The 26,956-nt window shown below is 41.9% G+C and overlaps 1 protein-coding gene across 5 annotated transcripts; it reads left to right on the top strand.

Moving 5' to 3' along the window:
- On the top strand, positions 1 to 26,194 carry LOC110520082 (STE20/SPS1-related proline-alanine-rich protein kinase). Of its 5 annotated transcripts, XM_021597117.2 has the most exons (20): positions 4 to 340; positions 2,067 to 2,179; positions 2,515 to 2,623; positions 4,529 to 4,670; positions 5,096 to 5,151; positions 5,625 to 5,734; positions 5,827 to 5,928; positions 6,076 to 6,209; positions 6,508 to 6,556; positions 6,653 to 6,718; positions 9,658 to 9,729; positions 10,148 to 10,270; positions 11,004 to 11,045; positions 11,601 to 11,657; positions 13,081 to 13,148; positions 20,885 to 20,937; positions 21,077 to 21,145; positions 21,525 to 21,589; positions 24,151 to 24,251; positions 24,631 to 26,194. In XM_021597117.2, the coding sequence occupies exons 1-19, from the start codon at positions 235 to 237 to the stop codon at positions 24,223 to 24,225; spliced, it is 1,611 nt and encodes a 536-aa protein (XP_021452792.1). In that variant the 5' UTR covers positions 4 to 234; the 3' UTR covers positions 24,226 to 24,251; positions 24,631 to 26,194. The 5 variants fall into 5 exon arrangements, with proteins under 5 accessions (XP_021452794.1, XP_021452792.1, XP_021452791.1 ...); XM_021597116.2 differs by having other exon boundaries at positions 5 to 340; positions 24,151 to 26,194; XM_021597118.2 differs by lacking the exon at positions 9,658 to 9,729 and having other exon boundaries at positions 11 to 340; positions 24,151 to 26,194.
- Positions 26,195 to 26,956: the final 762 nt, after the last annotated feature.

The following is a 26,956-nucleotide window of genomic DNA, read 5'->3' as shown; positions in this document are numbered from 1 at the left end:
TTCTAAAACGACCAAATGTTATAGGCCTATCACAAATTCAAGTGCACGGTTTTGGACATGATTTTGCGTTATAATTTATTTCCGTCTTTTTGTGCTGAAAGTTGCGCGGCTATTTCCGGATGTTTTCATCACAGGCCGTAGTAATTCTCCGCAGCAGCTGACACTTCTGTAGTCAGGAGGAGAAGGTCTGGGGTCGCTAAGTAGCTCAGTAGCAGCAGCAGCAGCAGCAGCATCATGGCGGAGCAAGGCGGATCTCCTGCTCCTGTCCAGAATCCGCAACCAGTGCTGACAATGAGCTGGCCAATTACCAGGGAGTCTTACGAGTTACAGGAAGTCATAGGTTGGTAGGCTACCTCTTGATATGATTATATTGTTTGTATTGTAATGTTTCGCCATGGAAATGGCTCGGCCGGTTATCAGTGGTGAATGACGACGAGGGCCTACCGGCTTTTTCATATTCAACAGCGTCTCTGTAATGCTTTGCAATGCGGATCTTAACAACCGCAATTCGCTTCTTCTTGTAAGAGGAAACCACTTTTTTCATCACATAGAGAGATATTTATAGTCACGGTAAAGTTCTATGTATATGGGTAGGAATGCCATTTCATGTAAATGCGTTTTTAATGCAGTCGATTTCTTCTATGCCGAACGATGCTCAATTATGGCACGTGTCCACTAGGCTATATTGAAATATATGTGTCTATGTATGGATCATCTGAATGAAAATCGCATGTAATTGTTTTGATCATGCACCTGCCGTCCTCACGGGAATGGCATGGTGTCGTTGAGTAGAGCAGGGATATTCAATTGCATGCCAACTCTGAAGTTAGACATAGGGTCTACTCTTACATCAAAAGTCCCATTTTATTATGAATATTATTATTATTATTTTAGGTCTTTTGTGATGACTTATGTTGAGTATTGTTATTTGGTTATGCCACATTTTTGCCTACTTACAAGAAAAAATAGTTCTCACAGATTAGCGACTGCTCTGGACAATAAATCACAAACAGCCCATTCGACCTATAGCCTCTCATGTCAATTTAATTATGATAGTTGTAAAAACAATTCAATACATTTTAATATATTGCCCTGCCTCACCAAGCACCGTTATAAATATTAGTGAGCCTATAGGAGGAAGCAATATGATCATTTTTTATTCTATAATCCATAGCTAAATCATTACAGTGGAAAGGAATGTTTAGTTTATTGTTTCAGCACGTCAGTCAAGTTTCGTAGGTCATCGAGGTGTATTTGCACTTCTATTAGGTTACATCAAGGAGTTATAGAACCGGTTACAGTACTGAGCTCACTCGCTGCTGGTCAGCATTACTCTCCACAACCTCTCTCTACTGGTATTAACATCAGACTTCATTTGGTAGGCCTATAATGCACTTATTCATGGTCATTTCCCAAAATATTTTTTTTTGCTCATTTAAGAATTCTGTCACGTGCAAACTGTGGGAGACATTTGGATCTGTCTAATTAGCTTTTGTCCAGAGGGATGAATATGAATTTTGCATATAGATGAGCTGACACCGACAGCTAAAGAAAACCGATTCAATGCTGATAAGGGATAGCATTACTACAGCCAAGAGCTGCTGTGGCTAGTTCGTCATCTGTCATGTGCATATAATCAACTGTTGAGCAGTCCGATCTCCTCTCATTCCTACCTGTCACCAGCAGTTGGCATGGTATGTACTGTGTCACATTCTTAGTACAACATAACTATAGCTTAGAGTTGCCTGGTTCTTCGCTCAACCCCTCTTCTCAAAGTTGTCTTGGATACACTGACTGTTATGCATAGGAATTTAGCATATGATTGGAAAATATGTTTGTACATACTGTATTGGTGCAATGGTGCTCTGCATTGTTGTTGCAGTCACATTATTTATCATTTAAATGTCACAAAAAGGGCTTAATATCCCAAACAGACCAACAATGATCCTGCATGTGTCAATGATCCCTTATGCTTTTCACCTTGGTCACTTTTGATGTTACTGTATTGTCATGTACTGTCTCCTGTCCTGGTTGTTAATTGCACCTCTATTTGTCTGTGATTCCAGGCAGTGGGGCCACAGCCGTAGTGCAGGCTGCCCTCTGCACCCCCAGACAAGAACGCGTGGCCATAAAGAGAATAAACCTGGAGAAATGCCAGACCAGCATGGATGAGCTATTGGTGAGCATAACAATAAATAAAGGCAATTTTTTCATTGTGTGTGTCCACAGTGCCTCTGGCCTTCTCTGGCCCACACTTTCCTGATTGAGCAGTAATTTTACTTTGCTATTCTGTGAGGGCTGTGCTACACTAAAGTGTCCATTTGTGTCCATTTGAATAAGAAATTAGTATTTGTTGACATTATTAAGTATTTGGTAAACTATTACTTTGTGTATTTGGAAGTAATATATTTAGTGAAGTAAATGACAAATGAACAATTCTCGTTATAAGAAAGGTTGTCAAAAGTTGTTGACTTTATTTTGTCTGATGTGTGCCTCTTTCCTCTTAAACAATAGAAAGAAATTCAAGCCATGAGCCAATGCAACCATCCAAATGTTGTCACCTACTACACCTCATTTGTGGTAAAGGATGAACTTTGGTTAGTCATGAAACTTCTGAGTGGAGGTAAGCTTTTTACCTTCAACATCTTAGCAAAATATAGCTGCCATCTCTTTTTTTACTCCCACACTAAGCATTGAAAGTGGCCATAATAACATAACACATAAACACTGTTATGGACTACATTGTGAGTTCTTTCATATGTCAGGACATTGATCTCATCAAATGTCAACAAGCGATTGTCCATCCTTTGGACCAGTTCACTGTAGACCTATGTGCAGTGGCATCCCACCATGTAAATGGCTGTAATGAATATTAAAGATGGCACAGTTGAAGTCAGAAGTTTACATACACTTAGGTTGGAGTCATTAAAAGTAGTTTCTTGTTAACAAACTATAGTTTTGGCAAGTTGGTTAGGACATCTACTTTGTGCATGACATGTAATTTTTCCAACAATTGTTTACAGACAGATTATTTCACTTATAATTCACTGTATCACAATTCCAGTGGGTCAGAAGTTTACTGTGCACTAAGTTGACTGTGGCATGGCTTTAGAAGCTTCTGATAGGCTAATTGACATCATTTGAGTCAATTGGAGGTGTACCTGTGGATGCATTTCAAGGCCTACCTTCAAACTCAGTGCCTCTTTGCTTGACATCATGGGAAAATCAAAAGAAATCAGCCAATACCTCAGAAAAAAATATTAGATCTTCACAAGTCTGGTTCATCCTTGGGGGCATTTTCCAAATGCCTAAAGGTACCACATTCATCTGTACAAACAATAGTATGCAAGTATAAACACTATGGGACCACACAGCCGTCCTACCGCTCAGGAAGGAGACATTGTCTCCTAGAGATGAACATACTTTGGTGCAAATCAATCCCAGAACAACAGCAAAGGACCTTGTGAAGATGCTGGAGGAAACAGGTACAAGGGTATCTATATCCACAGTAAAACGAGTCCTGTATCGACATAACCTGAAAGGCCGCTCAGCAAGGAAGAAGCCACTGCTCCAGAACCGCCATAAAAAAGCCAAACTACGGTTTGCAACTGCACATGGGGACAAAGATGGTACTTTTCTGAGAAATGTCCTCTGGAAAAAAATAGAACTGTTTGGCCATAGTGACCATTGTTATGTTTGGAGGAAAAAGGGAGAGGCTTGCAAGCCGAAGAACACCATCCCAACCGAAAAGCACGAGGGTGGCAGCATCATGTTGTAGGGGTGCTTTGCTGTAGGAGGGACTGGTGCACTTCACAAAATAGATGGCTACATGAGGAAGGAAAATTATGTGGATATATTGAAGCAACATCTCAAGACATCAGTCAGGAAGTTAAAGCTTGGTTGCAAATTGGTCTTCCAAATGGACAGTGACCCCAAGCATACTTCCAAAGTTGTGGCAAAATGGCTTAAGGACAACAAAGTTAAGGTATTGGAATGGCCATCACAAAGCCCTGACCTCAATCATATAGAAGATGTGGGCAGAACTGAAAAAGCGTGTGAGAGCATGGAGGCCTTCAAACCTGACTCAGTTACACCAGCTCTGTTCGGAGGAATGGGCCAAAATTCACCCAACTGCTTGTGGAAAGCTACGTTAGACATTTGACCCAAGTTGAACAATTTAAAGGCAATGCTACCAAATACTAATTGAGTGTATGTAAACTTCTGACCCACTAGGAATGTGATGAAATAAATAAAAGCTGAAATAAATAATTCTCTCTACTATTATCCTGACATTTCACATTCACAAAATAAAGTGGTGATCCTAACTGACCTAAAACAGGGAATTTTGACTAGGATTAAATGTCAGGAATTGTGAAAAACTGAGTTTAAATGTATTTGGCTAAGGTGTATGTAAACTTCCGACTTCAACTGTAACAAACTTGCTTAAGGCAGAATAGTTGACATGTAATGACATGTCAGCCTTGGGCATTGTGGGCACTCTGGTTTTCTGTCTGCTTCTTTTTTTTAGGATCCATGTTGGATATAATAAAGCATACATTTAGCAAAGGAGAGCACAAAAATGGAGTCCTTGATGAGCTCATCATTGCAACCATACTAAAAGAGGTCCTTGAGGGACTTGACTATCTGCACAGAAATGGACAGATTCACAGGTAAGATACCCTGGAGTTTAAACATTTATATATATATATGATTTATTTTTTAAATTTTTTAACGGAAGATCGAATATAAAAGTTCCAAAATATGAAACTATAAAATGTAATCTAGGAGTTACATAGTGTTAGATAAATTGTGCTGACTATTCTGTTTCAATGTAATTTATTGACATAGTTTGTTTGAACTTGTGTTGTTTGAACTTCACTTTGATCACACATAGGTTGTGTTTTTTATTTTATTTTTTACTTTCCTGGATGTCAAGGTCATAAAAAACTAAACCACTATTACCCCCTTGGTCTGTGTTCCAAATGACAGCAGGCTGCAAAACAAATTTACACACATTGATGCAATCGATGCTGCCCCACTTACATAGAGAGATACTGTTTGGGCATGACTGGGGTGTTTTTGTGTGTGACTTCAGGGATGTGAAGGCTGGGAACATCCTGTTGGGAGAGGACGGCTCTGTTCAGATTGCAGGTGTGTGAGTAATGTCCCTATTTCACCCCACCTTCACCTGTCACATTCTGTTCTCACAGCTCGCTCACTTACCACAGTTATATATGACTTTTTATGATGTTTCCATACATCCAGTTAATTCAACAGCATAATAGACAAAACGCCAGACTTCAGCAATCAAAAGTAGTTCACAATATTTACTGAATAACATGAACATAAAGGTAGTCAAACAGGTCCCCCATCATAAATCACAAGAGGCCTACGGTCTCTGTCATATAGTTGGATGACCTTTATTCAACAAACACTCAAAAGAAAATCTTTCTAACATGAATGCAACGGAAGATATTGAGTGTGCACAGTTTGAATAAGGTGGAGAACATGAAATAGTTGTGAAAATACTGCATAGCATCAATATATTCAGTTTTATAAGATGTTAATTAGGTATAACATTACATCAATGCATTTCATCTGAATTATACATATTTCCCCAATAGATTTTGGAGTTAGTGCCTTTTTGGCCACTGGAGGGGATATGACCAGAAACAAAGTACGGAAGACCTTTGTGGGCACACCATGTTGGATGGCCCCTGAAGTAATGGAACAGGTGAGACTGTCTTGTGGCCAGTTTTAGTAACATCTACCAGCTGTTTTCACATAGACTGTACAACACTAACAGTAGTGCTGCTATGCCCACAGGTACGAGGCTATGATTTCAAAGCAGACATTTGGAGTTTTGGAATCACTGCCATAGAGTTGGCCACAGGGTCTGCACCTTACCACCGATACCCACCCATGAAGGTGAGCCTGATCACTGTATATCCAGCTGCCAGTGGAATATGCCTACATCTTAACTAATGAACCACGAAAGGCAGATTTCTACCCTGTGTCTACATAACTACCGAGAGACCGCGTGCATGCTTTTGACCCTTCCTCTTCTCTTCCCAGGTCTTAATGCTGACCTTACAGAATGATCCCCCCACCCTAGACACGGGTGTGGAGGATAAAGAGATGCTGAAAAAATATGGGAAATCATTTAGGAAGCTAATAACCCTGTGCCTTCAGAAGGAGCCCGCCAAGAGGTTTGTACATATCTGCCATTCTGTGAACTGCATTAGACCTACACTGTATATCTGTGGACTCTGTCACCGGTTGATGATACAGTAACTCTGATGGCCTTGGGTGGTGATCGAGTCTCTGTAGAGCATCATCCACTTTTACAAGAGAGTCCTGAAATACAGTCATGTTTAGTGGTCTCACCCATACCCACACAATAAGATATATATTCTCACACAGACAGATTGTAGGAATGGTACATTCAGTTCCAGGCCAATGATTTGTAAGTGTTCTTATATCTCCATGTATTTTGCTTCTCTTTAGGCCTACAGCAACAGAACTTTTGAAATGTAAATTTTTCCAGAAGGCCAAGGTATGCTTTTACTGCCAGAATTGTACCTGTTCTATTGGTGGGGTAAAGAATTGGTAGGTTGATGTTTTTAACGCGGGTTGTGATTTTCATTTTCAGAACAGAGAGTATCTGATTGAAAAGCTGCTATGCAGAGCACCGAACATAACCCAGAGAGCCAAAAGGGTAATGTCTAAACAAACATAATTCCCATTAAAGCAATCCCAATATTGACTAAACATTATGAACAAAGTATGCTAAGGTTTGGCAGGACACTCTCCACCAGTCAACAGACATCGAGTGTCCTCTCTCTCTCTCTCTCTCTCTCTGTTTCTCTCTGTTCAACACTTCATTCACTTTGTGCTCCAACTGTTATGTGGGGGTGGCTGCAAATATGAGCCACTGCTGGAACAATATCAGTCATGCAGAATGGATGTGCTGACAACTCACGCATTAGTGGTCTGTAATGTCGCTCAGACGCTCACTGCAAGTGGCAGAGACAAAGACAAATGGGATTTAACGTGAGTGGTTAGGTAACGGAGAGGTGCACTTAAACACACCATTTGCATGCTCAGTTGCCTTGCGGTCACAGCCAACTGGGATGCAGCAGTGTGGCAGGCAAGACTGATGTTTGGTATGCCATCATCCTGCTATTCTCAGGAGGCAAAAAGATCAGGGTGAACGGATTGGATGGAAATTCACTGACAGGGCATGGGTGACTGGGGGTACATGGGTGACTGGGCGGGGACATGGGTGACTGGGCAGGGGACATGGGTGACTGGGCAGGGGACATGGGTGACTGGGCAGGGGACATGGGTGACTGGGCAGGGGACATGGGTGACTGGGCAGGGGACATGGGTGACTGGGGGGGACATTGAGTGACTGGGGGGGACATTGGGTGACTGGGGGGGGCATGGGTGACTGGGGGGGGCTTGGGTGTCGCGCGAAACAACCATTTAGCAGCGCATAATGTCAATAGAGAGGGAAGTGACTCGTGACAGAGTTGTCAGATGGAGGGGTGGACAGTTGCTGGTCAGAACAACAGTCCCAATCATTCAGATCGTGTGGGTTGATTCAATTTGGGAACATAGTTTAATGTGAGATTATGGTTGATTGGAGCATGACAGTACAATGATTAGTATTCTATTCTGAGGCTGTAATGTAATCGTGATGCCCTTTTCAGCCAATCCTGATCCTGCGAACACATCACAGTTTTGTCTTCTGGCGTAAATGCACAGTTCGCACGTACAGTAATGGAGCTGTGTTGAGTCTGTCTCACTTGATTGCAGATGAGGAGTGAGAGTCATAGAGTAGTGTCCTCTGTGTTGCCTCTGTGATAATAGAATGGTTTGCTTGTGTGCTGTTCTGACCTATGGAGAGTCACCCACATTATCCACTCAGCAGACACAGGCCAGCCTGCACAGAGAAGAAACCTAGCAGAAACATTGTCATCTCAGGACACTGTGACCTGTCCACATCATGGACCAGATCAGTCTCTTTCCCTGCTTCCCCCCCCCCCCCTTCTGTTTCTCACTGAGGTTTAATAAGAACTGGAGACTGCGTCCAAGATGTCCGACCATTGTTTACAGGATAATCTACTCACATTTGCATACGCTGATTCATGGACCGCCTATATCCGAGTTGCATCCAGTTTATACGGACCACCATCACATACGCACTAGCACTCAGTGCGCACAGGGTGCAGAGCGAGCAGCGGCCACGTCATCCAAAAACATGGCAGCCATTGGATGAATATAAAATGTTCATATCTTCGGCTGTGAGTGATGGAAAAAAATTGGCCCCAGCGAAAGTTATTTGAGTAATTCAATGGATGTTTTGTGCACAAAGGTGATGACTAAAGTGTCTTATTTTCAAATTTGACTTCCCTATGTGGCCGTGCATGGAAATTGTCTTTCTGAGCCGGGCGACAGTTATGCTGCAGTACCGAAGCAAAACTGTAGGAGTAGTCAAAACTGTGTTCCAGTCTATCACCTGCCCCCTTCTGCAGACTCCCTTCCCCCCTCCCTTAGCCTCCCTTTTCCCCTGCCTCCTCTCTTACCGTACCTCTCTTGATTCAGAGGGGTTGGGTTAAATACGGAAGACACATTTCTGTTGAATGCATTCAGTTGTGCAACTGACTAGGTAGCCCCCTCTCCCTTCTCCCCTGCCCCTCCCTGAGTCTCCCTCCATTCTTTCCCTCCTGCCTCGGCCTCTCCCCCTGCCCCTCCCTCAGTATTTCTCCACTGCGCCTCCTTGAGTATCTCTTCCCCTTGCCCGTCCCTAATTCTCTCCTCTCCTGCCCTCTCTCTCTCCTCCTGCCCCTTCACTGAGCCTCCCCTCTCTCCTGTCTTCCCTTTTCTGCTCTAAGAATCTGCTCCCACGAGCTATAGGCTTGTTAAACATTGGAGTCGCTCCCCAGAGGAGCAAGGAAAGGTAGATTTTGCAATAGAAAAGCAAGGAGTTTAATGTGTAGGGTACATTTTTACATCAGAAGGGAAGTTCTAAACATGGGTTGACTGTGATTTAGCAATCTATAGAGAAGTACATATTGGACCATGGGCTGTGCAGGTGTATTAATTCAACCAGAGTTGAATACAAAATAGTAATATTCAAGGCATTCATCTCCAGGCAAAGGACAGGATTTCAGCAGTTGTTCATTGGCCAGCAGAGGGCACCCTTGCTCCTTAGTTGATCTCCTAAGAGGGAGACCTGCAGGAGGTACTGAGCAAAGATTATTTCTAGAGGCTGACACCGAGGGTGGTCGGCTGCAGCAGTCACTGATGTGTTACGTAATTGAAAGTTGGAAAATAATACTGATATAATGCTGAGTGATTTCCCACATTAGCACACAGATAATACAGTTTAGAGTCATTGCATCTATATGGCTCTTGTAATTTGCCTGTATGTACTTAATCCCATATCTTCTGTTTGTGTGTTTCTCTAAATGTGCATGCTCATAAATATTGACATTCCTGTTCCTATAGTACTAAATGTAGTTGTACACATGTTTTGGCATAGACAGCTTGGTGGTTCCATATATGTGTGTGTGTAGAGAGATATACAGGCCACTGAACTGTCACATGCATCCACACACAGTGGACTGATGCTTTTTTGTTTTGCTCAAGGAGCCAGAGCAGAATTCCAGGAGCATGGGCTCTGTGTCAGGTTCGGAGAAAGAACTTGATGCCGTCAGAAGGGTACATGTTCTTTGACTTAGCTCTAGAATGCTGGGTGCTTCCGCTTAGATTCATCCAGAGTTAGCTTCTTATTAAGGAGTTTTTGTGTTTTGTTTTCTCTGTGTTTCGTTTTGGTGTTCTCTGTTCTTTTGTTTTCTGCTAGCTCACAGCAGCCGTTTTGTAGACCTTAAAAACTCTCAGAGAGGAATCCAAGCCCAAGCTAGTGTTTGTGCAATGTTTGGTCAATTCAACTGCACTCTCAATAGTACGAGTGTATATTTCTAAAATCCTACAAACTCATATAAGACAGATGAATAACATTTGATGTTGTGCTGACTTAGTGAGAGAACCTCAGAAGGGGTATGCTACTAAATGTGTTTTGTCTCTCCGCCCTACAGTTTGATGGTGTGTGTTAACAGTTGTGCTGTGTTTGGCCCAGGTGAGGAGAGTTCCAGGGTCCAGCGGCCATCTGCACAAGACGGAAGACGGAGACTGGGAGTGGAGTGATGATGAGCTGGACGAGGGGAGCGAGGAGGGCAAGGCTGCTGTCAATCAAGGCAGGGTAGGTGAGACCATGACAAGAGATGCGCATCCAAACTAAAGCCACAGGCTGGAGAAAAATGGAACAACTACACTCTTAGGAAAAAAATGTGCTATCTAGAACCTAAAAGGGTTCTTCAGCTGTCCCCATAGGATAATCCTTTGAAGAACCCTTTTTGTTTGCAGGTAGAACCCTTTTGGTTCCAGATAGAACCCTTTTGGGTTACATGTAGTGTAGAACCCTTTTGGGTTCCGCGTAGCACCCTCTGTAAAAAGGGCTCTACATGGAACCCAAAAGGGTTCTCCTATGGGGACAGCCGAAGAACCCTTTGGGAACCATTTTTTCAGAGGGTCATGTTGAAGACATGAAACTCTCCTTTTTTTGCCTTTGTACAGTCCTAGATCCTGCATGGATCTCTGTGAGAGCAGTGAGCTAGCTGTCACTAGAGTCACAAGACTATAGGTAGTTGGTAAGGGTTTGAAGATGGCTGTAGGGGGCTGAGGAGGGAGAGGGGAAGACAACCATGATCAAAGCTCAAAAGGTTATTTGATATAGATGCATAACCTGAATGGCTCTTACAGGGAATAATTACACAAAGCAATTATGTGACAAATGCTTCAGCTTTGAATGTTCAGTTGCCTCCGCGACATTATGCAAATTATTCTGCAGGGATTGAGTTCTACACCTGGCAGTCATATTTAGATTTGTCAAGACTGAGAAGATAATTTTGTTTGTGTTTTATATTGCCTTCCAGTCGCGAAGGGTCAGAGAGGAGAACGAAGATGAAAACGAAGACGTAAGTTAGCTCTTTTCTGTTCTATAAACACATATGCATGGTTTATCATCGTTAGTGTCTTTTTGACATCATTGAGACAGATCCTCAGCTGAAATGTGGGGGAAGATTGATTTTTATAAGTATGTAAACCTGCACATTGACAAGGTTAATAGACTTACTTTGTCCCTGTTTCTTCCTGTATGATTTGATTACTTTACAAAGGGCATCATTGGAGAATCCAATTGCCTGCCTTAACAGGGAGCAGGTTGTGTATAAATGATTAAATCTGGGAAAAAAACCTAGTACATCTCACCCGCCACAATCTCTCGGACTCATTGATTTTAAGCCCAGGGTGAACGTGTTTGCATGCTTTCTCTATTTGATTGATTGTTCAAAAACAACAAAATGTTTTACATATGGATTGTTTTGTATTGACTTCTCTATTTGCTGACTGAGATGAGCGACGTCTAATCTTGTGCAAAGATTTGTTATTGCTAACGATGCTCCTCTATAGCACAGAAAAAAGGACTAGTATATGCTATATCTTTACTGTACGCCTTTCGTTTTGCGCCACAGGATGAGGAGAACGCCAACACTATTCCCATTGAAGGGCTATCCATTCAGCATCCACAGGTGAGGCTTTCAGGAGCAGCAACAGAGGCAGATGTTATTTGTCATGATTCAGTGACCTTGATGCACCACTGAGTGTGTGTGTTTGTGTGTGTTTGAGTGAGTATGTGCCAGTATCCCTGAGGCTCATGGAGGGGCCCTTTCAGCAGTAATAAGTCAGAGTAAATGGCCGTCCTGCTGACACTGCCAGCTCAGGGCTTAGCTGTTAAGGTTACTACAAGCTCCACTGCGTGCGCGTGGGTGGAGTGGGATTTCTGGAGTAGAAGACACCTTTTAGTAACATATATCCTCGCCGGTCCCACTCCCGTTCACAAGGGGGTGATAAAATATTTTGCTATTTTGGTCTTTTCGTTTTGTGAAAACGGGGGAAGTCGCCTTCCATTGCTACTAGGAGCTAGCTGGCAGCCTGGCGGGTTTAGCCTGGCTAAAAACATAGCAAGCTAGTTAGCCTTTTAGCTTCCCACATCTCCATGTGAAATAATCCGATTTATAATTTAAAATAATAACCTCAAACATAACCTAAAACATTATCTCAGTTTGATATGCTGCTTTTGTGATCTTTCCCATATCAACTAAAAATAAAACGTAATGTTTTGGCCATTGAGAAAAATGCACATGGCTAGCTAGTTGGCTACAGCAAGTTCTGTAGTTTCACAATAGCCTGTAAAAATGAGTTATTCATTCTTAACAAAATACCTTTTTTGGGTGAATTCTTGTTGTCTTATTTGTTGTGAAAGCAAAAAAAGAGTCTTGTCTTGCTGTCTTCCCTTTCTAGCAAGTTGGCTAAACAACTTTTTAGCTTCCCACATCTTCATGTAAAATAATCAGATTTATAATGAAATAATATGCCCTGGCAAATATTCTTATACTTGCCGGTGTAACCTACAACGTTGTCCTAGTTTGATATGCTACTTGAATGTATTCACACAAGTTTTGGTCCACTAGCCTGGAATCAATAGTTAATACTTCTAAACAAAATACATTTTTGGGGGAATTGATAAGGCTACATTGTTGTTTGAACAGTCACTGAGATTGTATTTACTTATCAATACAAAATAGACTACTTTATGCATAGCCTGTAGATCAGATCAAGGAACCAAGCAAGCTTCATTGCCTACACAACACTGTCCCCATGGCTACAGAAAGTGTGATATGGCTCGAGGCCATAAGTGCTACTGTGGTTCTTACTTTGTTGAGTCAGGGCCCAGTCAAAGGATTGTGCCTCCTCAAAAACAGAACTCAACGATCTTGTCAGAATACATCAATACAATACACTGTATATATTGAATGTATTTTGTGTGATATAACTGATGTATTCTTCTGTTGCTTTTGTAGTTTAACCGGTGTATAGTCAGTTATATTTTTTTTAATGCTCCAGGAGATATTGAGTACTTTCTGGCTTTATTGACTCACTCTTTACTTACAGGTTCAACCATTTGAGAAGAACACAGGGCCCTATATTCAAGGTGCTCTAAATATGGTCCTAAGGCTAAGGTAAGCAGAGTCTCAATTTGGCCTCATCCTCCTTAAGTCCGCTTCACCCAAACAGAGGTCTGAGGATCACTCAACATGTACCCTGCTGCTCATAGACCTAATGATGACATAATGATGTCTTGGCTCTCTAAAGAGATGATCTGACTTAACCGAGGATCTGGTCTCTCTAATCTGGCCGAGAGGTTGGGTTGGAAGAGGGCGAGTGTTACACTCGATTGACTTTCCATTGGCCCCGCTCCACATTACTGTGTTCTCAGGGACTGAATTAGAGGGCTGTTAATGACCTGCGCTGCCACCAGACTTACCAGCACTGACCTGATCTGACTTCACCTTCATTTCAGCTAGTCCAGACACTTTCAGCCACTGGGACGTATCTGCCAGGTTAAAGACCTATTGCTAAAAGACAATTCAAGGCTGTAGTAAGACTTGTGACCAATATGGAATATGTTTAGGATTAGATTTAGGCTCAGTCTTTATATATTTTGTCCTTTTATGATACATGTATGATAACTAGTGTCGTTTAGGCTTCAGACTCCTCCAAGCAGTCAAATCCTTTCCCAAGAGGATGGCAGTTTATATTTATTACATTGAATTTAAATCCGTTTTACTTCCCCCACAGCAAAATGGAAGCAGGTTTAAACACCGTCTGAAAGCAGGATATGCAAGGCAAATGTGCAAAACTATGACGCACGCACACACACAGATGTCTGCCACAGACATGGACAATGGAGTATTTCTGGACAGTTTGAAGTCTGCCTGCTGCCCCTTGAAGAGCAAAATACAGCACTGGGTGCAGTGTAGCATAGTAGGCTCTGGGTCGATGAGATAGCAGGCAGCATCTGAAGGGCCCTCCCCAGGCCCACTGTGCAACACACAAAGCCATCCTCTCCACTGCATGCCAACAGCAGGCCAACTGGAGGGCTGGCTACTGGAGAAGTGTAATTATTCTAACCTTTACATGTAAATAAATGGACAGTTCTGTGAGCAGTGGGGCTGTCGTTATTTGTCAGTGGCCGTGGTTCTATTCATTGCAGCCGTTTCAGGCTGTTTTCCTTGGCAGTGTATGGGGAGCGATGTATCTTTTGCTAATAAGTGGTTTGCTGTATGTGCTATGTATTAAACCAATCCTGCTCTGCGCTGAGGGCAGTCTCGCCACAGCAAAAGGATTGCAGTGACGTGTGTCTTGGTAGATTAAGTCCAAAGTAAACTGACAAGATCCACACCTCTGATCTGTGCTGAAACAGTCAGTCCCTGTCATGCAGCAGCCCAGGGAGAGCAGCACATTTATCAGGACTCTCAATTTCAAGCCCTCCTTTGGCTGAAGGACTTGTTCAGATAAACTCAAATGGCTTTAGCTTAGCCCTGTCAACTCCCAATCTCCCATAGAGCAATAATGGGGCTTTGTTGCAATCGGTTTTGACACTTTATGTAGAATTATGATGTGGATATATTTGCGGAGAGATTTCTATATAACCCCATTTAGTCCATGAACTGTAAAAGCAGTTCTGGGAGCACTTGAAAGAGCATTACATTACATTTGATTCGCTGGGCTGAATTACATTGGTGACATTGCACAGCTTTTGAATATGTCGTAAACTGGTATAACGCAATACTATATATTCTCCACAGTCCTGAGTCAGTGCAGTAAAACAAGTGTTCCGTTATAACACCATCATCTACACTCACCATCTCTTTTCCGCCTGACAGAAAATATGTTTGCCACTACAGTTTGTAATGCATCAGCCTAAAAGACGTCTGCCGTACCCAGTCCCCAGAGGTTCAGGAGATGACATGGGCACTGGTCAGACTATGAGTGACAAACAGGTCCTTAAGCAGATACAGTAAAAGGGGGAAATACTTTTGACGCGTGCCTTTTTTGGATGCAGCCGTACTCGCAAGGACAGATGACGGAGAACGACCGACCTCTTTGTCTGAGAGGACGGGTGGAACAGATGTTAGAAACCCAGAAATCCGTCTTTTAACGACGTGTCTTGAGTGAGAGCTTGACAACAGGATTAAGGCTAAAGCTTCATAAAAGTCAGAGCTTGGAGGTCCCTGTAGAAAATGTACTGAGGGTACTGAGGGTGCATGTTTGGTGAAAGGAATCACAGAAAGGAATGTTATTTTGAATAATTCATAGGGCATCCCCAGGGAGCAGAGGAAATGTTTTCGTACAATTCTTCCATTGTTTCTGTGCTGACTATCTAGTTAACATAATAGTAGGACAAGTGAGATAAGTGTAGTTTATTTCCATTCAAAGTGAATTTATGTTGTGGGAAACAGACGGGGAAATTGTTGGAGCTATCTAACCTGATTCAACCTGAAACCTATAGCATTATTTAAGCCCATATGGAATAGTGCCGGCGTTGTTTCTTTCCAGTCACAATGGAATTACAGTAATCACTCTCTTCTAGGTACGTCTTTCTATTTGAATCAGTGACTGATCGGCAGTCAGATGGGACACACCACGTTCCACCGATCGTAATATTATGTTATACTCTTCCATACAATAGTAACCAGATGTATCTCGTTGTTTTTACAAAAGACTTGCATTGACAAGTTTCTTAGGCTTCAGTTTTGTAATCATAATAATCAATGCAGATTTCAAATGTAATTATAGTTTTAATCCAACAATTGCTTCACTGAGAGTAAACCATGAACAGAGCTCTGGTGGTATAAGAGCTGCGTCGTGTGGTGGTGGGGTTCTCTTGGGTAAAAATACAAAACTCATTTGAGAAACTTAATTGCATCTGAAAGAACAAACACAAGACTATATAAATTCTCCTCCCAAAACTGATAAGGATGTTAAGGCTGATTAGAAAGGGATTTATGCTAGCGTGAACCCATAAATGAAGGTTCTTTCGAGAATTGTATTCAGATGGGATGCTATGGTGAGTTGACCACGGCTAGGGTTGCAAAGGCAGGGTATGTTACTGGAAATGTTCTAATTTTACATGGAAACTATCAGAATGTTGATATCTTTCAAGGATTTCATGTAATCTAACACAAGATGTCTAGTGGCCTTTATGGGTACTTCAGATTATCTAAGGTGTCTGTAATTATGTCTGGCTCTCTGTGTGGCCTTATCACATGTAAAATATATGACACAATTAAATAAGATGATTTAAAACATAAAGCAGAATGACAAAGCTGTAAAATATCCTAAATATAAACCATGAATTTAGTGAATACCATTGGTGCTTAATATGAGGGTTTCAGCATAATATCCTTTAAAAAATGTTTACACTTGTATTTATTTGACTGAGTCTATGTATTTGTTGTCAATATTTTGGCGGCAAACTGGTGGCAGTTGTGAAGTCAATAGTTTAGTTGGGGGACTTGGAACCGGCAGGAAACTTCTATTAAAAGACAATAAGAATGACAGGAAAAGTTTGAATGACCTGGGAGCTGACATTTTTATTTATTTGTTTTAATTTTTTTTATTTTGTACAGAAGAAATTGAACATTTGATCTGCTCCATGAAAGAAAGACTTTGGCACAGATATTGACGTTTCATCCTCACTGGCAATTGATTGCTGATTCAATAGGGTATGTAATCATGGGAGGATAGAAGTCAGACAATTAACCAATAGAGCTCCAGGCAGATGTGGCATATTTATTCCGTCTGTCCATGGGCTGGTGTTATCATGCCCACACAGCCCATCCTGCCTTGTGTAGACTCAGACAAAAAGTTTTGATTATTGTGCGTTGCCGTGTGTAAACTCATTCATTTAAAACCCACGAGGAAGTCAAATTACTCTCCTTTATTTTGAAAATTAATTACTAGCACATTAATACTATCTCCTCTCACACAGTGGGCCCGTTCATGTAGGCTTTTCCAAGGCCGGAGCTCTGAAGTACTTTCCCTCTGACTCCAAACACTCCCCAGATGTGTGTATTGATTGTTTGTTGGTGTTTTAAGAAATAATCTACCTGTCAATGCCACACAGGATTTAGAGTTCTCCTGTGTAGTCAGGGGCGGAGTGACCATCTGACATTTCGGACAAATACCAGATAGGCTGGTCCATTTTTATCCTGGTGGGCCTGTCTAACCTTCTCTTTTTTTGGGGGGGGGGGGGGGGGGGGGGGGGGTTATAATTAACTGGCTAATAATTGGGGCCTCAACGAATAAAATGGGCAGGTGTGGGGTCATCGAGGAAAAAAATGGGCCGGTGTGTTAGAAATGTCAACGCCGATTTCTGGTCACTGTCAGTCCCTGTGTGTAGTCTATACACAACAGACCATCTGTTTACCTGGCCTCGGCCTTGAACTGCAGTGAACACTCTCTGTGCTAGAGAGCTTTACAGCTAACTTTCCCCAACATACCAATCATAAGACTGGACAGGACACATTGCAAACAGCTTCAGTGTCAGAGTGCAGTTCAGGAGTATTAAATTGTTCTATAGACAAACATTACTTGAATTACTCAGGGGACCAGGGAGTGATGACATTCTGTCATGTTTTACAGTGGAGATTCTCCCCTCCTTGAATGGAACTCTCTGTGTTTGCCAGTCAAGTGTTTGCCTGAGTCCCCTTTGCCTACCAGGGGAAATCTATTTTAGTAGATACAAGACCTCTCTATATTAATTATTTCAGCTCATGCTTTACCTGGTAAACACTCCAATCGCCCCAATGCTTGTTAGTGCCCACTGACGTCTCATGGTGATTCATTTGGAAGGTGTGGGATGCTGGGATTTGAAGCTGACTGAGCAAAATCATGGTTTATTCTGTCTGTTTATTCATGGCTTATTCTGTCCCTGTGCTGATGGGTTGATAGTAACACAGTTGTTTAAGAAAATCTTAACACTCCTAGTAAGACTCTGGAAGATTGACGTTTTTAAAAGTAGCACATAAAATCCCTAAAACTTCTAAACGGTTTCTCAATCTGTGTGTGCGGCTTAGCTCCAACTGTCCTCTGCGATCTATTTACCTCCTACAATGTAATCTGACAGGGACTTTCCAGGAATCTGCTGCCGATCTCTCTGGAGACGGACTTAGTTGGTAGTTGGAGACGCAGGGCTCAGGTCCTCTGCCACAGATGTGGCCGCAGAAACACTTTCAGCACGCTCTCCCACTGTCCGTGGATGAACTGGAGAGATCTTATTCATCCTACATCCATCTGCTAAACTCAAGTTTCACCCCTGACTTCTCTCTAGTTGTGAATCTGCAGAATTGGACAAGTAAAGTTGACTCACAGACAGCTGATGGAAATCCACTCCTACTTCTCTTCCTACTGCCTCTCTCTCTATCTCTCTCTCGCTCTATCTCGCAGAACTAAGTTAGCCCTCACAGATGTGTCGGAGCATGTTCCTTACAAAATCTCCTGTAAAATGTAGGTCAAGAGCTACCAGGCGGGCGGAGATGGATGTGATTTATGCATCTTAAGTACAGCCCAATTTAATCCCACTCCCACAACGCTGTGTACAGTAGCCTGCCCAGCCACTCCCCTCCTTTTGAAGCTACCAGTCATTGTGCTGTTGTTATACTGACTCCATGTACTGTATTAATGCCAATGTTAGAGAGAATTTAAGATGGGGTAGTACAGTGTAAAATTGACATAGGATAAACATGCAGATGGAACTTTATGCATCATTGCTGGTTTGAAGTTGCTGTATAAGAAAGCTGTATGAATTAGTAGGCTGCTTTAGTTCATAGCCAGATGGGAGCTCTGAGCCAGGAGAGCTCACAGACAGATGTTTCCTTCACACAATATGGAACTAGTAAAACTACAAGTCCCCCTTTTACATTATTATCCTCAGCCAACCTCCTGCTACTGTAATACTTCTATCACCCTCTGAAAGATTAAAAGGTTCTACCTGTTTTACATTAAATCAATTATACAACGCATTTGAGCTGCTATATTCTATGTTTCAGCTGCATTTCAACACTTCATTTGACCTTCGGAAAGGATCAATCGGGCATGTGACAAATATGGAAATTCACTGGATGGCCTTCATGGAGTTTTTTTTCTTCTTCATGTATTTAACCTTTATTTCAAGAAAGTTTCTTCAAGTGAAGTCGCAAACACCATCAAGCGCTGATGGTTGAAACGGGCTGTCATGAGTACCACAACAGGAAAGGAAGACCCAGAGTCGCCTATGCTGCAGAAGATAAATTCGTTAGAGTTAACAGCCTCAGAAATTGCAGCCCACATAAATTATTCACAGAGTTCAAGTAGCAGACACATATCAACATGAAATGAGTCTAAATTTGAGATTTTTGGTTCCAACCGTTGTCTCTTTGTGAGACGCAGAGTAGGTGAACGGATGATCTCCGCATGTGTAGTTCCCACCGTGAAGCATGGAGGAGGAGGTGTGATGGTGTGGGGGTGCTTTGCTGGTGACACTCTGTGATTTATTTAGAATTCAAGGCACACTTAACCAGCATGGCTACCACAGCATTCTGCAGCGATACGCCATCCCGTCTGGTTTGCGTTTACTGGGATTATCATTTATTTTTCAACAGGACAACGACCCAACACACCTCCAGGCTGGGTAAGGGCTATTTGACCTAGAAGGAAAGTGATGGAGTGCTGCATCAGATGACCTGGCCTCCACAATCACCCGACCTCAACCCAATTGAGATGGTTTGGGATGAATTGGACTGCAGCATGAAGGAAAAGCAGCCAACAAGTGCTCAGCATATGTGGGAACTCCTTAAAAGCATTCCAGGTGAAGCTGGTTGAGAGAATGCCAGGAGTGTGCAAAGCTGTCATCAAGGCAAAGGGTGGCTACTTAAGAATCTTAAACAAATCCAAATATATTTTACATTTAACACTTTTTTGGGTTACTACATGTTCCAACGTGTGTTATTTCATAGTTTTGATGTCTTCAGTGTTATTCTACAATGTAGAAAATAGTACAATTAAAGAAAAACCCTTGAATGAGTTGGTGTCCAAACTTTTGACTGGGTCTTTATATTCCTGACTCGGACATTGCTCGTTTTGTTTTGTTAGGTATTGCTGCACTGTTGGAGAAACATAATTTTTCTGCACCTGCGATAACATCTGCAAAATATGTGTGTAAGCAACCAGTAACGTTTGATTTGATGACGTTGTAGTCACCACAATAGGCTATATACAGTACGTAGATGAGTTTTGCCCAACCTGTACAGTATGCATGTTCACCACTGGTACACAGACCAGAAGGAGGGTTTGGCCAATGCACAGAGAGGCTGCTGTTTACTATAAACATCAGTCAGCTGTTCTTTGGAACTCTTCATGAGACTTACCCCCATCATGGCAACTCAAAATAATCACATTTATTGGGCTTTACATTGCAGCCTATTTAATATACATGAGTCACGTGCAAGTATAAACATTTTACCACTAATGCTACACCAACTGTGTCGTCCTTAAATAAATACAGGTGGGATATTACAGTAGCTAGAAGTAACACTGACTTAAGCAGTTAGTTAGGAAAACGATGGGCTTAACATGGCCCAGTGTGTGAAGCTTAGAGAGTTAAAGTGTCGATGTGGTAGACGGGCTGTCTCTTTCCACTCTTTCCGTTCCTGAGGGTCTGCTTGTCAGGATCCTTTTCAGACAGTCTGAATCAAATAGAACACACGGGGACTCTTGGCCTGGCCCCAGATCTGTATTGTAGCCAACTCCTCTGACTATTGTTGTCATGCCATGGAGTTGTAAAGCACAAACAGGATAACCAGATCCTGGACCCACTGTCTGTTCACATGTGACTCATCTTAAATACTTATCACCTTCCCAACTCTCTCGCCAGGAACTCCAAGAAGGAGCTCAATGACATCCGGTTTGAGTTCACCCCTGGCCGAGGTAAGAGGTGCAGACAATGAAGAAGCTAATGTTAGAATGTGGTGGTTAGCACCATTTGATGTAGTATTGAAGTGTAGTACCGTATGTCACATGTTAACTTCTCACCTGGTTCTAATGTTATATGTTATTCTCTCCATAGACACTGCCGATGGGGTTTCCCAGGAGCTATTCTCAGCTGGCCTCGTCAATGGACACGATGTTGTTGTCGGTAAAAGTCTCATCCTTGTTTTCTGATGTAATGCAGGGCTTATTTAAACCCACATGCTTAGCATGTATTCTCCATACCTAGGTCAAATACATGTGTAAAATACTTGAAAGTATTTGAGATGCGTTTGATTTAACTCGGGAGTTGGTGCATTTGGGACAATTTTACCGGGCAAACTAAATCAAGTGCGGTTCAAGTATGTAAACGTATTTGACAAATGTATTTGACCTAGGACTGGTATTTTCAAAAGAATCATATCCCTCTCAAAGTCAATGAGAGGTATAAGAGCAGTGATGTACGGTTTTGATCTATGGTAGATAATCTGATGTGACTGTGCAATAACACTAGTAACACATACTCTATATATGACATTACCTTTCAGTTGCTGCTAACCTTCAGAAAATTGTAGATGACCCGACCACCTACAAAGTGTTGACCTTTAAACTGGTGAGTGCCCAGATGATAAATGTCACACCACCTCATGTCTCAAGCTAGCTACAGTACATGAAGTAAGAGGGACGCTTCCAAAAACCAGAACGTTACATCACACAAATTGATTGACTTCCACAACTCTCAAGCTACATAGAAAATATTTCTCACACCAATTAAATAACAATGCTTTAGGGTGGTGGTGTCTGGAAATACTGACACATTCAAATCCCAAATGAGCACTGGTGCTAGAGAATGGGAGAAACCTGTGATGACAGTGTCGCGGTACTGACTTTGTCCTCTAAGTGAAATAACTGATGGTTGACACTCCTTATCTGCACATATGCTTCCCTCTGTGCACACCACTATGTGATTGATCGACAACGAGCGGAACAATGCAAATTCTCGACAGAGAAGAATTAAGGGAGCAATTAATGCCGCTCCCGGTGGGTTTGCTGTAATATTAGGGCTATTTATTAGCACCCTTTTGGAAGGTGTGGATGAGGTAAACAACATCTGTGCGGTTGGTCACAGTACATCACTATTTGACCTTTCTGCCATGTACGTCTTATCAGCAGCTGGTGAATGTCGCTGGAGATACTCCCTGGTGTGCAGAACTGCATCAGAGGGGTTAGTGCAGCAGCATCCAGACTGTGCTGCTGGCTGGGGCATGGCTGGTTAAATATATTGGCCCGAGCACTTTCCCATTTCAATTTGTTAACACAGTGTTCCAGTTCTAGACGGCACAAAATCACACACAGCCACTCAACTCCAAATATCGACTAAAAACACTGAACTATGTTTGTGGTTTCACTACACATTCCAACAGTGAGAATAATTATCTTCGCTCAGAGAACAATTCCGAACGTTTTACCAAGAGGGTTTATACCACAGGACAGACCCACCAGTCTATCCGGGGAGTGACAGAACATCTCTCCATTCTCAGCTCTAAATTGCTGGTGGCGGGCAGACATCAGGCCACTGACTCATGCTGTACCACTTCCAGGGGGATAGCGATGTGAAAAATATATAACAAGACTGCACTCAAACCATTCTGAATGTGTCTGACCAGTAATAAGGCATTCTTGTGGGTCAGCATAGGAGCATAACGAGTTTAGAATTTAGCCATATTTAGCCACACTCACTCTCCTAATGAACTTTCAATAAAATACCACTTATATTTCAGCAAAAGCTCCTCTAGTTCTGAAACACTTCTGCGAGCAGGCCTTTCTAATAGCCCTTGGTTCACTCCAGACCTGACTGCCCTCGACCAGCACAAAAACATCCTGTGGCGGACTGTAATAGCATCGAATAGTCCCTGCGATGTGCAACTGTTCAGGGAAGTCAGGAACCAATACACACAGTCAGTCAGGAAAGCAAAGGCCAGCTTTTTCAAGCAGAAATTTGTATCCTGTAGCTCAAATTCCAAAAAGTTCTGGGACACTGTAAAGTCCATGGAGAACAAGAGCACCTCCTCCCAGCTGCCCACTGCACTGAGGTTAGGTAACACGGTCACCACTGATAAATCCATGAGAATCGAAAACTTCAACAAGCATTTCTCAACAGCTGGCCATGCCTTCCTCCTGGCTACTCCAACCTCGGCAGTTGTAAATGAGAACTTGTTCTCAACCAGCCTACCTAGTTAAATAAAAATTTAAAAAGGGCTTTTGTGGAGTTAGCCATGCCAATAACTCAAATGCAGACAAAATAATTCTCTGTTTGTTGTATGTTCTTTTTTCAAACGGCACGTCTCATTTACAAAAAGCATTGAACATGATAGGGAGCTTTGATATTTCTGGATCACTTTTAGCTTTTCCTGCCTGTGAAACCCCCCCAGGTCTCAGGATGCCAATATCATCATGATTAAATGCAACACAGACCTGTGCAACATAGGCATAAAGCTTTTAACAAGGAACATATCCAATCTTTCTCAGTTTAAAGCACAGCACAGTAGTTTGCACTGCAACCCTTCACAGTAGAAGATGTTGCATCAGAATATTGTTAGTTATTAGATTAAATGAATACCTGAAGGGAAATTACAGTTGTCTTTGTGCATTTTGCATTGCTTGTTTCACATGATTTCTAGTAACAACGGTAATGAAAGATACCTTGATGTAGTAATTAATAGAGCTGTTAAAGACGTAGTCACGGATGATATGAAGCATTTTCTACTATCAAATGGAGGAATTACATTGTTCTACCACCTTGGCTGTAGGTGAAATAGTGTAGATACTTTTCAAAGCTCTCGCCGTAAATGTTTCATTGGCAAATTATCTTTTGAAGGACTGTAATTCCTCCACTCTGCGCTCATGTCTTCATGGCCCTTTAAAAAGGGGACAAATCTCCTGTACTTCAAGTTTTATTGGTTTATAGGATTTTAAGAGCAAAAGAGGTCAAAATAATATTAATCCGTTAAATAGTGGCTTACTACTTAAAGTAGGATCAGTCCCAAAACCAATCTGTATTGTTAGGGTACAGCTGTTCATTGGGTGTTGGATCATGTCTGGTAATGTTGTGGTGTACGCAAGTGTTAGGATTTCATGGCCCACACCAACCCTGTTGATCTGTTCCTCCATCAGGTCTCTGGCTGTGATGACACTGAGATCCCAGACAACGTGAAGTTGATTGGCTTCGCCCAGCTGAGTGTTAGCTGATGCCCGCCTCATCGTGGCCATAGCAGGTGAGATGGAGGAGTCAGGTCAGAGCAGACAGTCAGACAGACGCCCCTTCCTTTCTTACATTCTCCCCTGCCCCGATGCCCAGCTCTGTCACAGATCCACTCCGCTAGCTCCTCCCCCGCCCCGCCACTGGCTCACCGCCCCCCAGGCTAGGTCATGTGTACAGAACAGGATTCAGCCAAGAAAACTAAAGATGTTCTCAGGTGGTTATAGCTGGGGATAAAACAGTGGCTTAGGGGTTGTGTTTTTTTGTTGATTATGTTACCTCTGCTTTCAGCGAAGCTCTTACTATTATTTATTGAATTTATAAACTTTTATTTGTTTCTCACCGTCATGTTTTCATGGTGGAAAATATTTGCTTCTTCAACTTCCATTTCACAGACTACTCATTTGAGATCAAGAAATGTTTCCCTTAGCTCTGTGTTGTAGTCCCTCTTCAGAATGTAAGATTTCATTTGATGGAAGAAGCACATTTTCATGATAACATTATGAATGTTGTAAAAGGAATGAACTGTACTGTGTATAGATGAACGTAAACCAATACATTGAAGGGACCCGTTTTCGTTGAAAGTGAAGGATAGGTGAAACCTGAATGCTGCCGTGTGTAATGTGCTGCTTATTCATATGACAGTGTTGATGCTTAAAAATGCTAGAGGTGCCTTGTTCATTGATCTGTACCTAAGAACGTAGGTAATGAGTGAGACCGCGAAAAGCAGAACTTGTTTATGTTGGTTGATTTTAAGACCATTTCACAAACATACATCTGTATATTCCAGCAGTGATACAACTCAATGGTAGTATTTTCTCAAGTCAATAGTTATCCTCTAAGGACAAGCTACAATGCACTTTTGGGCAGAGTATATGCACCTGACAAAACAATGCTTAGCCCTGGGAGAATCACGTTATGAATTGTAATGAGAATTTAACCTGTATGCTTTGTCGTCAGACAACAATGGTCATTTGAAACATAACACAAACCATAATCCTGTAATATGCTTCAGCTGATGTGTTTTCGGAAGCCAAATTAATTGATAAAGGGCTCTATTCAATCAGATCCGCTTTAGCCAGCATCCGCCTGGCGGTTGCTTTGTTGGTGTTGGAGGTGGAACTGCGGTAGAGCTGTCACATCCACAAGTGGCTGTTGGCATTATACCTAATGCGGACATTGCCATTGGTGGCACCAAGTTGGCCAAGGTGGCATTAAGAGAAATTCCATGCAGCCACGTTTACAATTTCGAACACTGGAATGTGAGATGTCATCTACACCTCGATTAGGCTGGTAGAAATGAATCGATTAATGATTTTCTATTTGAGTGTCGTCATTTCTATACAGCCTACACTTTCTCGTTCCGAACTTCTAATGCGAGTGGGATGGGTGTGGCTTCGTGACAATGATCAAGAGCAGCTGCTCACCGATTTGACAGCTCCAACGCAGTTACACTTATGACACCGCCAGAAACATCAGCTATGCGGGTGTGGGCTACCGACGGTTAATGCTTGATCTGATTAAATCTAGGCCAAAATCTTGAAAAATGTAGTTTCTTGCTCTGTCTTACTGCACTACAATATGTTTTTTCCTAAATATATTAGTCTGAAATGTACTGTATAACAATGCATCTGCAAACGAAACCCAAAGGCAACTATTGAAAGGTTGATGAGCCATTTGTTTGTCCAAACAAGTACAGTAGCTCTAAATTATAATTATTTTCTAAAGTGGAAAATAAATATTAACTTGTATTAAATACGTTATTTGAATAGCTAAATGAATGTGTTTTTTTATGTACAGTATGTGAACCATTTCTGCATATTATCTTTGTTCCCTTTCTGTAATCGGCCGATTTAAACATTTCTGCATATTATCTTTGTTCCCTTTCTGTAATCGGCCGATTTAAACATTTCTGCAGAGGAGCAACAAATAAAAATTAATTGCAATTATTAAAACTAATGTTGTGGTGAGTTGGTTTTCATTTTACTGCAATAGATGTTGATTTTCTTAAAAGTTAACTGACTGAAGTAATCCTGTCCAGAGTGTAACACATTACAATGTTCTAATGCAGTGGTTCCCAAACTTTTTATAGTCCTGTACCCCTTCAAACATTCAACCTCCATTTGCGTAGCCCCTCTAGCACCAGGGTCAGCACACTCTCAAATCATTGTAAGCCTGCCACAACACACACTATACGATACATTTATTAAACATAAGAATGAGTGTGAGTTTTTGAAATAAATAATAATATAATAATAATACATTTTGCTCTTTATTTAACCATCTTACATATAAAACCGTATTTGTTCATCTAAAATTGTGAATAACTCACCACAGGTTAATGAGAAGGGTGTGAAAGGAAGCACATAACTCTGCAATGTTGGGTTGTATTGGAGAGAGTCTCCGTCTTAAATCATTTTCTACACACAGTCTGTGCCTGTATTTAGTTTTCATGTTAGTGAGGGCCGAGAATCCACTCTCACATAAGTACGTGGTTGCAAAGGGCATCAGTGTCTTAACAGCGCAATTTACCAAGGTAGGATACTCTGAGCGCAATCCAGAAATCTGTCAGTGGCTTCTGATTTAATTCAATTTTCACAGAACCATTGTTCAAATTGTTGCAATTTTGACGGCTCTCTTGTTCAGATATCGGTAAGTGGACTGGAGGCAGGGCATGAACAGGATAACAAATCCGGTTGTTTGTGTCATCTGTTTCTGGAA

The sequence above is a fragment of the Oncorhynchus mykiss genome, chromosome 3 (assembly GCF_013265735.2).
Source record: "Oncorhynchus mykiss isolate Arlee chromosome 3, USDA_OmykA_1.1, whole genome shotgun sequence".
NCBI lineage: Eukaryota > Metazoa > Chordata > Actinopteri > Salmoniformes > Salmonidae > Oncorhynchus > Oncorhynchus mykiss.
The sequence above is the reverse complement of the archived record's forward strand: the minus strand, read 5'-3'. Positions and strand labels throughout refer to the sequence as shown.